The following is a 16,705-nucleotide window of genomic DNA, read 5'->3' on the forward strand; positions in this document are numbered from 1 at the left end:
AAGTCATTTCCTGTTATTTTTACCAGTCAACAACAAATTTCCAAAATATTGAAAAGGTGATTATTGTCATCATTTTCCCACCTCACCCAATATATATCAACTTATATATACTCAAGGCATCTTCTCGACCATCCAATCATAAATTCCTCTTAAAATTTTGTACAGCTGCAATAAACAGCAATTCCATGTTGTCACAATTTTGCTGTGGTTGTGCTCTAGTCCTGAGACTACTATAACATAATTATAGTAGTCTCAGTCTAGTCCAAATAATACCTAATCGCTATTTATTCCATTCCGGATAAGTTCTAAAATTGCACAACTTTTTCATCCAGTTGAAGCTATCTGGGACCCTGTTTAAACAATTCACCATGCATGATACTTTTAAATGAGACCTGTTTAAACTACCGTAAATACTTCAAACAAAATATTTTTTTACTTCAATTTTTAATTTCGAAAAAAGTGGATCATACTATATCAAAGTTTCTTGAGGATCACTTTCTAAAGTTTTTCCTCCCTCAGCTCACTGCTGATGACCTCCATTTTCGGCCCCCGTGACCTAAACAGGAAGTTGTATAAATGACTGTTTTACCAGGAATGGACTAAATAGCAATAAGGTGTATTATGACGTCTGGCAAGGCTATTTAATTTTTTTCTGGGACGCCGTCCTGCTCTATCTATCTTCCTGTCAAGGACTGAACTGATTTTTTTAGTGTATGGCAGATTCCATGTAAGAAATGGAAATGTCTGTCAAAATGAATAAATAAAAAAAAATAATAATTACTGTTATGTGAAAGATAATCTGTGAATGTTTTGATGAAAAATGATGATAGATGAAATTATAAAAATAATTTTTGGATATGATAGTTTCTGTTTAAAGTAGAAATTATTAAAACAAGTTGAATATTGTTATTTGGATGGAGAGTTGTCTCATTGGCACTCACACCACATCTTCCTATATCTATGAAAAAATGCAAAAATTTTGACAGAATTAACTCCCATTTTTTAACACAATGTTTATGTGTCGCAATGCTTTATGTTGACACTTGTATACTGGTATTTACTACTGTAGTCATGTTATTCAAACATCCCTGTTTCCAAATCTGTTACTTTTTTTAGTCAAAAACATCTGTGATATATATTTTTTTCACTTTCAAATATCTTGCTTTATCAAATTGTCTTTATCTTTATTTGTAAAGCATGTATTCATAAACAGAAGTTCATTGCTTATGATTTTTGCCTAACATGCTTATGGGAGTTGTTTCACTTTCTTACATGGAATCTGCCGTATATCCTTTTTCAACTGATTTTTATAGTTCGTTCTTATGCTGCATGTACTGTTATACCACTGTCCCAGGTTAGGGGGAGGGTTGGGATCCCGCTAACATGTTTAACCCCGCCACATTATTTATGTATGTGCCTGTCAAAAGTCAGGAGCCTGTAAATTCAGTGGTTGTCATTTGTTTATGTGTTACATATTTGTTTTTCGTTCATTTTTTTACATAAATACATGTAAGGCCGTTAGTTTTCTCGTTTGAATTGTTTTACATTGTTTTATCTGGGCCTTTTATAGCTGACTATGCTATGGGCTTTTCTCATTGTTGAAGGCCGTTTGGTGACCTATAGTTGTTATTGTCTGTGTCGTGTTGGTCTTTTGTGGATAGTTGTCTCATTGGCAATCATACCACATCTTCTTTTTTATATACTCCAGTTTTCCGTTTTCTATTTAAATTCACTAAATGGCATTTTAGGATTTGTTTCTTTTCCATTACAAACATTGACAAAGGGGGCAGTAAGATTTACCCTGAAGTTGTTTGTCGATATGTCCGTCTGTGCATATGTCCTATAAATATTGGTTTCCGTTCTCTAACTTTAGTTTTTTTTGCTACATTGTATGTTAAATTAAACATATTTTTTCATAGTGGATTTGGAAACGAGTTATTGCAACTTATATTAATCTCTTTCCACCTTAATTAAGGATCTGACTGCTGTAAATGTAAAACAATTCAAATGAAAAAAACAAAAACCTAATTTATGTACAAAAAATGAACGAAAACAAATATGTTACACATAAAAAATTGACAACCACTGAATTATGGGATGACTTGGACAGGCACATCACATACATGTATATACAGAATGTGGCTGGGTTAAACATGTTAGAGGGATCCCAACCCTCGCCTAGCCTGTGACAGTGGTGTAACAGTACAACAAAAGAACGAACTATAACAATCAGTTGAAAAAGTCAACTCATCAGATGGATACAAATAGACATGCATATAATTAATATTTACCTTATTTAGTTAGATCAAAGTAATAGGGTATTAATTTGATCAATCTGAAATGTATTTATTTAGACAATTGATGGGTATTTACACCCCAAATAACCATCACAAATTATCCATCTTGAATAAGATAATGTACATGTACAAAACTACACATGTTTTTAACAAAATTTAACAAAATTAACCCAACTCTATTTTGATATAGAGTCGATTTGTATATACAAAATGTATATGAAACAACTAAATAGACAACATATGTACAGATTTTTTATTTTCACAAAACTGTAAAATAAATTTGAACTTGAATAGAACTGTTTGACTATAAAATTTTAACTGCATGTATCTGTGTTTTTTTCTGAAGTGTTTAATATCTCAAAGTGGTGTACTACTGTTACCTTGATTTTTTCACCTATTATTTTATTACTTGTGTATTTGCATAGTATTGTAGATCAAATGTTTTATATCTTGCTCAGAGAGAAAAATAATTTTGAGTTATCTCCCATTGATTGTGAAAAGTTTTTATTTCCATCTTGCATTTTTGCATCCTTATATCATGCATGTCATGTATATACAAATGATATCAATGAGGCATTTTTTTTAGCAGATTGAAATAGATTGTCATTAGATTTCTGTGTTTAGTTCTTGGAGAAGATTCACTGGGAGATTACTTAAAACCTTGAAAAGAACAAAATTCCTACAAATTACTTATATACACATGTAAATGTTAGGTACAGAGCACAAAATGATCACTCCTCAAGGTGAATAGTCCATAAATACTCAGTATTTGTATAAGAAGTCAAATTAACTGATTAGAACTAAGAATGTACTTATTTAAAAAAAAAAATGATTTTCTTAATATTCCAAAAAAATCTAGATATGTGCATGGTCGTAATTATAACAAGATAAATAAAAATTAATGTAATTTTTTTTTTATTACAGAGAATTGATACAAAATTGGAATTGGATGACTTGAGTTATTCTGATATTGATGGAGAAAAGGAAGACATGGATGTTTGCATGGATTCAAATGAAGAGTTACATGTAGTGATTAAGACAGAAAAACAGCAGACCAAAGATGAACAAGAATCTTTTGGCCAGGAAACTATGTTTTTTAACACAAGTAATATTTTACCTGTTAAACATGAAACTGATGAGGATGCAGGAGAAATGTACATTTGCAACACAGAGAATTTGCAATTTTGTAAAAATGAAGGGGAGATAACTGTAGATAAGATACAATCAGGGGAGACAAATGTGGATAAGACACTGATAGGGGAGACAACTTTGCTTAAAAAAAATGGGAATAAATTACTGAATTCTAAAATCAATAATGAAAAAGTTAAAACAAACAAATTCTTTTGTGAGCAGTGTGGGTCGAGTTTTAGTTTTAAAAGTGGTTTAAGTCGACATGTTATTAAAGCGCACAGGAACAGAATTTCCAAAAATAATGAAATGAGTAGGGATGCAGCTTTAGAATTTTGTCCAGAGAAAATACACAACCACTTGATCAAAGATTTATCAGTTTCTGATATAAAAACAAGGTTAAAAGCAAATTTTGGAAAAAAACATGATTCGATTAAATTTCCTTGTGACAAATGTTTTGAAACCTTTGATACACAAAAGTTGTTGAAAAGACATGCTAAATCTCATGTATTTTCATGTGAAGTTTGTAGGTTATCATTTACTGGTAAAAAAGAATTGGATCGACACAGAATTGACTCGAATCACAATCCAACATATGCTTGTTCCGTGTGTTCTTCAGTTTTTGATACTGAAAAACAAGTAATGAAACACATGAGGCTCCATACGGGGGATTCTGTCAATGAATGTGAATTCTGTCTGAAAACATTTAATCAAAAACACCATCTTGTAAATCACTTGCGACAACATACGGGAGAAAAACCATTTGAGTGCCTTCTTTGTGGTAAAAAATTTAGACGAAAGGCATATCTTCAAATTCACCAAATTTCTCATACTGGCGAAAAATTATTCAAATGTGATATCTGTTCTGTGAGTTTGTCTAGCAAATGGAGTTTACGATGTCACATGAAAACACACAAAGAATATGCGAATAGTCGGGATATGGTTGACACCCTCCAGTATCCTTGTGAAGATTGTGGGATGGCTTTCAAAAGAAACGATGCTCTTGCAAATCATAAAATGAAAGTACATACAAATGAACGACCATTTAAATGTTTAGTTTGTGGAGTGGGGTTCAGGAAAGGGTCTCATTTAATGAACCATTCCCGCCTCCACACAGGAGAAAAACCATTCATGTGTGAATTGTGTGGTCAAAAGTTCAGACGACCTTCATATCTAAGAGATCATGCTCGATTGGTTCATGGTCAAGAACAACCATTCAAGTGTGAAAAATGTCAGAAGCCATTTATGACCGAAAATACTCTCCAGAAGCATCTAATTACCTGCACACCTGGAAAACCTAAAAAGACATACGAATGTCACATTTGTCAGAAAAATTATGTCAATAAGATTTGCTTTACAAACCATATCTCTAAATGTCAGAAAAGTTCAGGGGAAGATTTCTGCACCTGCGGTATGAAAAAGCCACCAACAGAATTGAAAAGTCAAAACGTCAAAAATGTTGAATCTGTTAACATGGTAGAAGAAAGAACAAAAAGATTGAATGACAGGATCTCAGATAAAAAGACCCCAAGCTTAAAAAGTGTAAATAACAAAAGACTGAAACTCAGTAGTGAAACATGTATAGACAATAAAGATGTAGAAGATATGAACGATACAGATTATGAAATTGATAAAAGTTCCAGGATCTCAGACAATGTTGGTACAGAGATATATTCTGAAACAAATTCATGTCAGGATGAAAATTCAAATGGACCATCGGCAGAAAACAATACTATGCCTCAAACAAATTGGTGCAAGGAAGAAATTTCGAATAAATTATTGGTAGAAAACAATTTTGAAAATGAAGAACTGATAGACAACTGTGCACCTAATTTTAGTTGTGAAAGGTGTGGGAAGCCATTTATGGTTACTTAAACACAAATGGGAAGCACTTAAGGTGGTTCCTAACATTACAGGGAGATAACTCTGTAAAATCAGCTTAACGTTTTAATAACATTGTGTTGTTTAGGGAATATTTAGCTTCTCAATGATCAACATTAGTGTTTGTCAAACTGCTATATAAACAGTGTAATTTTTCTGATAAAATGATTGGTTCAAATTTTTTGAAGTTTTTTATATTTTTGTCAAAGGGTCAAAGTAAATACTTTGTCAAAATTTTATGAAAATTAAACGAGCCAAATTAATTTAAGGGAAGGGTTGGGTACTACCTTAAGATCAAATATCTATGTCATGTATGTGGGAAGCACTAAAGGTCAAATATTTATATGGTTTTTGAAGGTCAAATATACACATATGATTTATTTATATTTGCTGTGGCTTGAGAAAAACCTGATATTTGGTAAACTTTTAGTAGCAAAATTCACTAAGACAAATATCAAAGGTTGAAATATATACCAAAGTTCTAATAGAGCAGTCCATGTACATTTTGTAAGGTATAAATATCCTAGTTTACAATATGTTTGTCAAAGGGAAATAATCCAAATAATTCTATTTACAAAAGAACTTTCAGTACCAAATAAATGATAACAAAGGACTCTAGATCAGCTATTGCAAATGTTGGTAAATTACTAATTGAATATGATAAATGTATTCATGTATAAACAGTCAAGGGTCTAACTTAAATAAGTTATTAGAGAAAAAAAACATACATGTTGTTATTGTGAGCTAAAATATCCAAAAACTGTGATAACATATGTATGTTACATGTTTCAAAGGGAAAATATACAACCTTTATTTTGTTAAATTTTTCTCAAGTTCCATTGATATTATTATTTTCTTTTTGTAAACTAAACTTTGCAAAGATATAACAGTTCATAGTTTACCAATCATGCATAGCACACCTACTGTATGTCATGTATGTTATTACTGAAAATATATTCCTGTAAGGCCAACCTTAAAAATATGTTTGTTTGCAGTTTTCCGACTGTACCTTCAGACTGAAGGGTCGGTAGGTAGGAAAAATATTTTATTTTATCAGCCAAAATACAGTTTAAACAAGCAGTTACACTAAACCAAGTTTCTTGTGAAGAAAAAAAAAACATTTTAAAACAACAAACGCTGGACATGCTGAAAACCAACATCAAATGAACAGGCATTTTCAGATAAAAAACTTTTTAACCAAAACTGAAACTTTAACATAGTGTCATTATCCAATTTATGACATAAAATATGGTATAATTATTAAATACTGGAACACTTATAAACAAGGAATGTCATTATGACTAGAACTGTTTTAAAGAAATATATTCAGACATGTATGCTTCTTGACTAGAATGTTTTCATGAGTAGAGTATTTTCATCAGAAATATGTATATATTATAGATTTATAAGACAATAGACCACTTTCGAGTTCATCCGCCACCAGAAAAAACTCGTCAATTATACGCGCCTTTATCACCGTCATTTGTGCGTTTAGGGGCGTCGTCACTTCCTTTCCAATGTTGAGCGAGTGGTTGGAAAACTATAATTCTATATTGTACGAATTATTCGGCAAATTGAATTCTCAAAATTGACAATCAACACTGCTGTCATTAGGGAATTGTCAGTAAGTACCTACAGAGCAACCATTATTTCTAGTTTATCCTGCACAAAGACGATCACTAAGACGCTTGATGAACGTAAATAGTGCAGGGATACAGGCGACCCCCTCTATCTGGTAAATGACGTCATAAAGGCGTGCATAATTGATGAGTTTTTGCCGGTGACGGATGAACTCGAAAGTGGTCTATTATTAAAGAGTGTATTTTAAAAAAAAGGCAACTTGAAAAAAAAGTACTAAGACATCCGACTGTTTTCATATTTCTAACAATATTTAATTATATGTGATAAGGTTATATTTTTGCCAGGCTTTAATGAAAACCAAAGAAATCTAAAGTTTGGGGTGAAATCCATAGCACCCCATTAAAAGTAAATGGTCTGTAATGAAATGTTTTTAATGCATAAAAAAAATTGGCAGCATAGCTCCTAAGGACATGTTTTAATTGAATTAACACAGGCCACACAGTTTGGGTATATTTAATATTGTAAGAAAGAGAATAATTGCAATGAGTGGGGCAGCCCCCCTTATCCTAAAGGAGCATACTTATTGCAATCGAAGATAGATTTAATATAGAGAGAGTATATTCATTTTTCAAGCTAACCATTCATTTTCTCTACATCTTTGTGTAGTTAGGGTTGCTTCTTATTGATTTGGCATGATCTATATCCATTAACATTTTAAATGAGCCCTTCCTCCGTACAGACTTGTTTACAGATATCCATGAAGATTTAAGTCACGGAGGAGTGGTTTCATCTTTGTCGTCTTCACAACGATTTGTAGAAAATAAGCCATACTTCAAGCTGCTGTCGAATTATTTAACCACTGAATTTGGTTCCATAAAGTCAGGCTCCACAGATTCTGAACCCGATTTGTTTGCGGAGACAGAATGGTTATCGTGTCAGTTATGAATATCCGCTGCATCATCGTCAATGATATCATCACACATCATTACATGTGCCTGAATCTGTATGAACAGTTTACTAATAAACTTTTTTGTTTGTTATTTGTCTTAAAATTGACACGAGACGACAGCGTAAAGTACTCCTCCGTGACTTCATGGATACCTGTAAACAATTTCCATGTGCTTTATCATTAAATGGTCACATGAACGCTTGACTGGAAGCTAAGAAAAACCGAACTTGAAATGCGTAATTGACCCAGACTTTAAATCATTTCCGGAAAGGACCCAAAGTTCCGGATCGCATCAATAGAGGTATTAAAAAAAAAATCTTCAAATTTTAAGCAATAAAATTTTCACAGTCGGGAGGATTTTCAAGGGTCGGTCGGTAAACTGCAAACAAACAATATTTTAATTTAAGCCTAATAAAAAAATGATATGACTGATTCTCTTTATCTCTTTAAAGGCTTTGCTCTGATTTGCATAACAATGTATTTCAATTCATTGTAAGAAGGGATGATTAGAGCTTGTAATGAGGCAGTGCACAAGATTCCAAGTGTCTCATTTACTCTCATATTGTAAGTGTCATGCTTGTAATAACCTAAGCCTTGTTATTATAGCTTAGTTTGCCCATAAAGGCCTTGTCTGATTGATTTACCATGGTTGATCAAAATTTTATTAATAGAATTAGAAAATTAGTTATCAGGGTAATATATATATATATATTAAGCTACTGGGCAAAGTTTTCAAGAATTCCCAAGTGCCCATTAAAGATAGAATATTTATGATATATATTAAACTGATAACAATCATATGTTATTACAGATTTAGGAAAAAAGAGTAGACAACTCATGAAAGTGTCTGTAATAACAACATGCATGTTATTTTTCTCTGATAACTTATTTAAGTTGGACCCTTGACTGATATATGTAACTCACCAGAAAGGGAAAACGTACATTTTGTGTACATGTATTTATCCATAATCGAAAATATATTTAATATAATATTGATATTTTTTGTAAAAATGTTATAATATGATATTGTTTATTTATTGATAAAGTATTATGTTTTTTTGTTATGAATTTGAATGTGTGTACTATTAACACAGTGAAGTTTATAATTGTTGTGAGTATTTTTATGCCCCACCTACGATAGAAGAGGGGCATTATGTTTTCTGGTCTGTGGGTCCGTTCGTTTGTTTTCGTACCATCCCATCCGTTCGTCCGGCTTCAGGTTAAAGTTTTAAGTCATGGTAGTTTTTGATGAAGTTGAAGTTCAATCAACTTGAAACTTAGTACACATGTACCCTATAATATGATCATTCTAATTTGAGTATTTACCCCAATTTCATGGTCCATTAAACATAGAAAATGATAGAGTGAATGGGGCATCTGTGTACTATGGACACATTCTTGTTTCAGATTTAGATTGATCAAATCTATTGTGAAGACTTTCTTTTTATATTGTTTTATATTATTCTCCCCTCTTGTTTTTCTTCTAGGGTTTCCAATTTTCCTGCATTTGGTTATTGGTTCTCTCAGGGCACTCTGACTTTCTCAATCAATAAATATAGCCTTCATGATATATATTTTGTAGCAAATAGTGATAAATGTAGCTTTAACACCAACACTCACTAAATCAACCTTCTTTCTAGTTAATTTTCCCTTTGGCCTGAAGAAGCATCTACATGCCTAATCTTTAGTTGCTCCTTCAATTGGAATCGTTAACTTAAACCTGGAGTGGTGTTTGCTGCTGAAAATGATTTCTGAACTATAATTTATTATTTGCTGCTGAAAGTGGAATTCTGAACTATAAGTTTGTATTTGCTGCTGAAAGTGGAATTCTGAACTATAAGTTAGTATTTGCTGCTGAAAGTGGAATTCTGAACTATAAATTGATATTTTGCTGCTGAAAGTGGATTTCTGAACTATAAATTGATATTTTGCTGCTGAAAGTGGAATTCTGAACTATAAGTTAGTATTTGCTGCTGAAAGTGGAATTCTGAACTATAAATTGATATTTTGCTGCTGAAAGTGGGATTCTGAACTATAAATTGGTATTTTGCTGCTGAAAGTGGAATTCTGAACTATAAATTGGTATTAGCCGCTCCTCCAAGTAGAATTGTGAAATAACAATGGGTATTTGTTACTCCTGCATTAAGAATGTAGTATTTGAGAGTATGAAAGGCAAAGTATACGAAACAGCTTTTAGACTAGTTCTCATTTCATAGCAATCATATGAAAAACATGCCACCATAAGTAATCTTTATTCTGATTGGTAGAAAAGTTAGGACATGTCTCTAACATTGAGGGAACACAGAAAAATTGCATGTCCCCGAAATTGGGTGGGCACAGAAGCAACAGACAACCTCTGAATTACAGGAGCCTGACTTGTCTACTTTATTGTGTGGAAACATGATGAATTACATGTCCACTAAACTGGGTTAGCACCTGATGAATAACATGTCTACTTCATTGGATGGACACACAAGAAATGACATGTCAATTACATTAGATAGATACATAATGAATGACACGTCCATTACATAAGATAGGTATAGAAGTAATGACATGTCTTCTTCATTGGATAAGAACAGGAGGAATGATATGTCCTTTACATTATATAGACACAGAATGAATGACATGTCCATTACATTATATAGACACAGACGGAATGACATATCCATTACTTTAAATAAACACAGAAGGAATGATGTTTCCATAACATTTGAAAGACACAGAAGGAATGACATGTCCGTTACATCAGATAGACACAAAAGTAATGACATGTCCACTTCATTAGATAGACACACAAGAAATGACATGTCCACTTCATTAGATAGACACACAAGAAATGACATGTCCACTTCATTAGATAGACACACAAGAAATGACATGTCCATTACATTAGATAGACACACAAGAAATGACATGTCCATTACATTAGATAGACATACACGTAATGACATGTCCACTTCATTAGATAAACACAGACGTAATGACATGTCCATTACATTAGATAGACACACAAGAAATGACATGTCCATTACATTAGATAGACACACACGTAATGACATGTCCACTACATTAGATAGACACAGAAGTAATGACATGTCCATTACATTAGATAGACACAGACGTAATGACATGTCCACTTCATTAGATAGACACACAAGAAATGACATGTCCATTACATTAGATAGACACACAAGAAATGACATGTCCATTACATTAGATAGACACACAAGAAATGACATGTCCATTACATTAGATAGACACACACGTAATGACATGTCCACTTCATTAGATAGACACAGAAGTAATGACATGTCCATTACATTAGATATACACACACGTAATGACATGTCCACTTCATTAGATAGACACAGAAGTAATGACATGTCCGCTACAATAGATAGACACAGAAGTAATGGCATGTCCACTTCATTAGATAGATTCATAAGGAATGACATGTCCATTACATTAGATAGACACAGAAGTAATGACATGTCCATTAAATTACATAGACACAGAAGTAATGACATGTCCATTACATTAGATAGACACAGAAGTAATGACATGTCCGCTACAATAGATAGACACAGAAGTAATGACATGTCCACTTCATTAGATAGACACACAAGAAATGACATGTCCATTACATTAGATAGACACAGAAGTAATGACATGTCCATTAAATTAGATAGACACAGAAGTAATGACATGTCCATTACATTAGATAGACACAGAAGTAATGACATGTCCATTACATTAGATAGACACAGAAGTAATGACATGTCCACTTCATTAGATAGACACAGAAGTAATGACATGTCCGCTACAATAGATAGACACAGAAGTAATGACATGTCCACTTCATTAGATAGACACACAAGAAATGACATGTCCATTACATTAGATAGACACAGAAGTAATGACATGTCCACTTCATTAGATAGACACATAAGGAATGACATGTCCATTACATTAGATAGACACACAAGAAATGACATGTCCATTACATTAGATAGACACATAAGGAATGACATGTCCATTACATGATATAGACACAGAAGTAATGACATGTCCATTACATTAGATAGACACAGAAGTAATGACATGTCCGCTACAATAGATAGACACAGATGTTATGACATGTCCATTACATTAGATAGACACACAAGTAATGACATGTTCACTTCACTAAATAGACACACAAGGAATGACATGTCCATTACATTAGATAGACACAGAAGTAATGACATGTCCGCTACAATAGATAGACACAGAAGTAATGACATGTCCATTACATTAGATATACACATAAGGAATGACATGTCCACTTCATTAGATAGACACACAAGTAATGACATGTCTACTTCATTAGATAGACACACAAGTAATGACATGTCCATTACTTTAGATAGACACAGAAGTAATGACATGTCCATTACATTAGATAGACAAAGAAGTAATGACATGTCCACTTCATTAGATAGACACAGAAGTAATGACATGTCCATTACATTAGATAGACACAGAAGTAATGACATGTCCGCTACAATAGATAGACACAGAAGTAATGACATGTCCACTTCATTAGATAGACACACAAGAAATGACATGTCCATTACATTAGATAGACACAGAAGTAATGACATGTCCACTTCATTAGATAGACACATAAGGAATGACATGTCCATTACATTAGATAGACACACAAGAAATGACATGTCCATTACATTAGATAGACACATAAGGAATGACATGTCCACTTCATTAGATAGACACACAATAAATGACATGTCCACTTCATTAGATAGACACACAAGGAATGACATGCCCCCCGCTAAATTAGATAGACACAGAAGAAATGACATGTCCATTACATTTGATAGACACACAAGAAATGACATGTCCATTACATTAGATAGACATACACGTAATGACATGTCCACTTCATTAGATAGACACAGAAGTAATGACATGTCCATTACATTAGATAGACACACAAGAAATGACATGTCCATTACATTAGATAGACACACACGTAATGACATGTCCACTTCATTAGATAGACACAGAAGTAATGACATGTCCATTACATTAGATAGACACACACGTAATGACATGTCCACTTCATTAGATAGACACACAAGAAATGACATGTCCATTACATTAGATAGACACACAAGAAATGACATGTCCATTACATTACATAGACACACAAGAAATGACATGTCCATTACATTAGATAGACACACACGTAATGACATGTCCACTTCATTAGATAGACACAGAAGTAATGACATGTCCATGACATTAGATATACACACAAGAAATGACATGTCCATTACATTAGATAGACACACACGTAATGACATGTCCACTTCATTAGATAGACACAGAAGTAATGACATGTCCATTACATTAGATATACACACACGTAATGACATGTCCACTTCATTAGATAGACACAGAAGTAATGACATGTCCGCTACAATAGATAGACACAGAAGTAATGACATGTCCGCTACAATAGATAGACACAGAAGTAATGACATGTCCATTACATTAGATAGACACAGAAGTAATGACATGTCCATTACATTAGATAGACACAGAAGTAATGACATGTCCGCTACAATAGATAGACACAGAAGTAATGACATGTCCACTTCATTAGATAGACACACAAGAAATGACATGTCCATTACATTAGATAGACACAGAAGTAATGACATGTCCATTACATTAGATAAACACAGAAGTAATGACATGTCCATTACATTAGATAGACACAGAAGTAATGACATGTCCGCTACAATAGATAGACACAGAAGTAATGACATGTCCACTTCATTAGATAGACACACAAGAAATGACATGTCCATTACATTAGATAGACACAGAAGTAATGACATGTCCACTTCATTAGATAGACACATAAGGAATGACATGTCCATTACATTAGATAGACACACAAGAAATGACATGTCCATTACATTAGATAGACACATAAGGAATGACATGTCCATTACATTAAATAGACACAGAAGTAATGACATGTCCATTACATTAGATAGACACAGAAGTAATGACATGTCCGCTACAATAGATAGACACAGAAGTAATGACATGTCCATTACATTAGATATACACATAAGGAATGACATGTCCACTTCATTAGATAGACACACAAGTAATGACATGTCCACTTCATTAGATAGACACACAAGTAATGACATGTCCATTACTTTAGATAGACACAGAAGTAATGACATGTCCATTACATTAGATAGACAAAGAAGTAATGACATATCCACTTCATTAGATAGACACAGAAGTAATGACATGTCCATTACATTAGATAGACACACAAGTAATGACATGTCCATTACATTAGATATACACACACGTAATGACATGTCCACTTCATTAGATAGACACACAATAAATGACATGTCCACTTCATTAGATAGACACACAAGGAATGACATGCCCCCCGCTAAATTAGATAGACACAGAAGAAATGACATGTCCATTACATTAGATAGACACAGAAGTAATGACATGTCCATTACATTAGATAGACAAAGAAGTAATGACATGTCTATTAGATAGGCACAGAAGTAATGACATGTCTATTAGATAGACGCAGAAGTAATGACATGTCCACTTCATTAGATAGACACACAAGGAATTACATGTCCCCCCCTGCTTAATAAGATAGATACAGAAGAAATGACATGTCCATTACATTAGATAGACACAGAAGAAATGACATGTCTATTAGATAGGCACAGAAGTAATGACATGTCTATTAGATAGACGCAGAAGTAATGACATGTCCACTTCATTAGATAGACACACAAGGAATTACATGTCCCCCCCCCGCTTAATAAGATAGATACAGAAGAAATGACATGTCCATTACATTAGATAGACACAGAAGAAATGACATGTCCATTACAATAGATAGACACACAAGTAATGACATGTCCACTTCATTAGATAGACACATAAGGAATGACATGTCCATTACATTAGATAGACAAAGTAGTAATGACATGTCTATTAGATAGACACACAAGGCATGACATGCCCCCCCCCCCCGCTAAATTAGATAGATTTAGAAGAAATGACATTTCCACTACATTAAATAGATACATGATGAATGACATAACCACTACTTTAGATAAACACAAAAGGAATGACATGTGTACTTCAATTGATAGACACATAAGGAATGACATGTCCATTACATTTGATAGACACAGAAGAAATGTGCATTAGATAGACACATACGTAATGACATCTATTACATTAGACAGGCACATAAGTAATGACATGTCTATAACATTAGATATATACAAAAGAAATGACACGTCCATTTCATTAGATATACACAGAAGGAATGACATGTCCATTACATAAGAAAGACACATAAGCAATGACATGTCTAATAGATAGGCATATAAGGAATGACATGTCTATTACATTAGACAGGCACATAAGGAATGACATGTCCATTACATTTGATGACATAACCACTACTTTAGATAAACACAAAAGGAATGACATGTGTACTTCAATTGATAGACACATAAGGAATGACATGGCCATTACATTTGATAGACACAGAAGAAATGACGTGTCCATTACATTAGATAGACACACATAAGTAATGACATGTCTATTACATTAGATAGGCAAAGAAGTAATGACATGTCAATTACATTATATAGACACAAAAGGAATGTCATGTCCATTACATTAGACAGACACAGAAGGAATGTCATCTCAATAACATTAGATAAACACAGAAGTAATGACATGTCCATTATATTAGATAGGCAAAAAAGTAATGACATGTCAATTACATTATATAGACACAAAAGGAATGTCATGTCCATTACATTAGACAGACACAGAAGGGATGTCATCTCAATAACATTAGATAAACACAGAAGTAATGACATGTACATTACATTAGGTAAGCACAGAGGTAATGTCATGTCTATTACATTAGATAGACACAGAATAAATGACATGTCCATTACATTAGATAGACAAAAAAGTAATGACATGCCAATTACATTAGATAGACACAGAAGAAATGACATATCCAAATCAGAAGATAGACATAGAAGGAATGGCATGTTCCTTACATTAGGTAGGCACATAAGTAATGACATGTACCTTGCAAAGGGCGGGCACATTAGTAATAACGTCTATTACATTAGATAGGCACATACGTAATGACATGTCTTTTACATAAGATAGGCACATAAGTAACGGCATGTCTATTACATAAGTTATGCACAAAAGAAATGACACGTCCATTTCATTAGAAAGACACATAAGTTTTGACATGTATATTAGATAGGCACATAGTAATGACATGTCTATAACATTAGATAGGCACATACGTAATGACATCTATTACATTAGACAGGCACATAAGTAATGACATGTCTATAACATTAGATATATACAAAAGAAATGACACGTCCATTTCATTAGATATACACAGAAGGAATGACATGTCCATTACATAAGAAAGACACATAAGCAATGACATGTCTAATAGATAGGCATATAAGGAATGACATGTCTATTACATTAGACAGGCACATAAGTCATGACATGTCCATTACATTAGAAAGACACAGAAGAAATGAAATATCCATAACAGAAAATAGACACAGAAGGAATGACATGTCCAATACATATGATAGACATAGAAGGAATGGCATGTTCCTTACATTAGGTAGGCACATACGTAATGACATGTACCTTGCAAAGAGCGGGCACATTAGTAATAACGTCTATTACATTTGATAGGCACATACGTAATGACATGTCTGTTACATTAGGTATG

The 16,705-nt window shown here is 33.1% G+C and overlaps 2 protein-coding genes across 2 annotated transcripts; both read left to right on the forward strand.

Annotated features, from left to right (window-relative positions):
• Window positions 1-6: 6 nt before the first annotated feature.
• Window positions 7-6,265, forward strand: LOC134695233 (zinc finger protein 723-like). Its single transcript, XM_063556447.1, has 2 exons — window positions 7-56; window positions 3,222-6,265. The coding sequence occupies exon 2, from the start codon at window positions 3,288-3,290 to the stop codon at window positions 5,298-5,300; it is 2,013 nt and encodes a 670-aa protein (XP_063412517.1). The 5' UTR covers window positions 7-56; window positions 3,222-3,287; the 3' UTR covers window positions 5,301-6,265.
• A 4,127-nt stretch (window positions 6,266-10,392) lies between these two features.
• LOC134694059 (uncharacterized) lies at window positions 10,393-11,883 on the forward strand. The gene has a single exon (XM_063555055.1). The coding sequence runs from the start codon at window positions 10,393-10,395 to the stop codon at window positions 11,881-11,883; it is 1,491 nt and encodes a 496-aa protein (XP_063411125.1).
• The last annotated feature ends 4,822 nt before the right edge of the window (window positions 11,884-16,705 follow it).

The sequence above is a fragment of the Mytilus trossulus genome, chromosome 13, assembly GCF_036588685.1.
Source record: "Mytilus trossulus isolate FHL-02 chromosome 13, PNRI_Mtr1.1.1.hap1, whole genome shotgun sequence".
NCBI lineage: Eukaryota > Metazoa > Mollusca > Bivalvia > Mytilida > Mytilidae > Mytilus > Mytilus trossulus.

Excerpts from the sequence above, each read along its gene's own strand:
- LOC134694059 (XM_063555055.1), top strand. The coding sequence starts at position 10,393 with ATGTCTTCTTCATTGGATAAGAACAGGAGGAATGATATGTCCTTTACA.
- LOC134695233 (XM_063556447.1), top strand. The coding sequence starts at position 3,288 with ATGGATGTTTGCATGGATTCAAATGAAGAGTTACATGTAGTGATTAAG.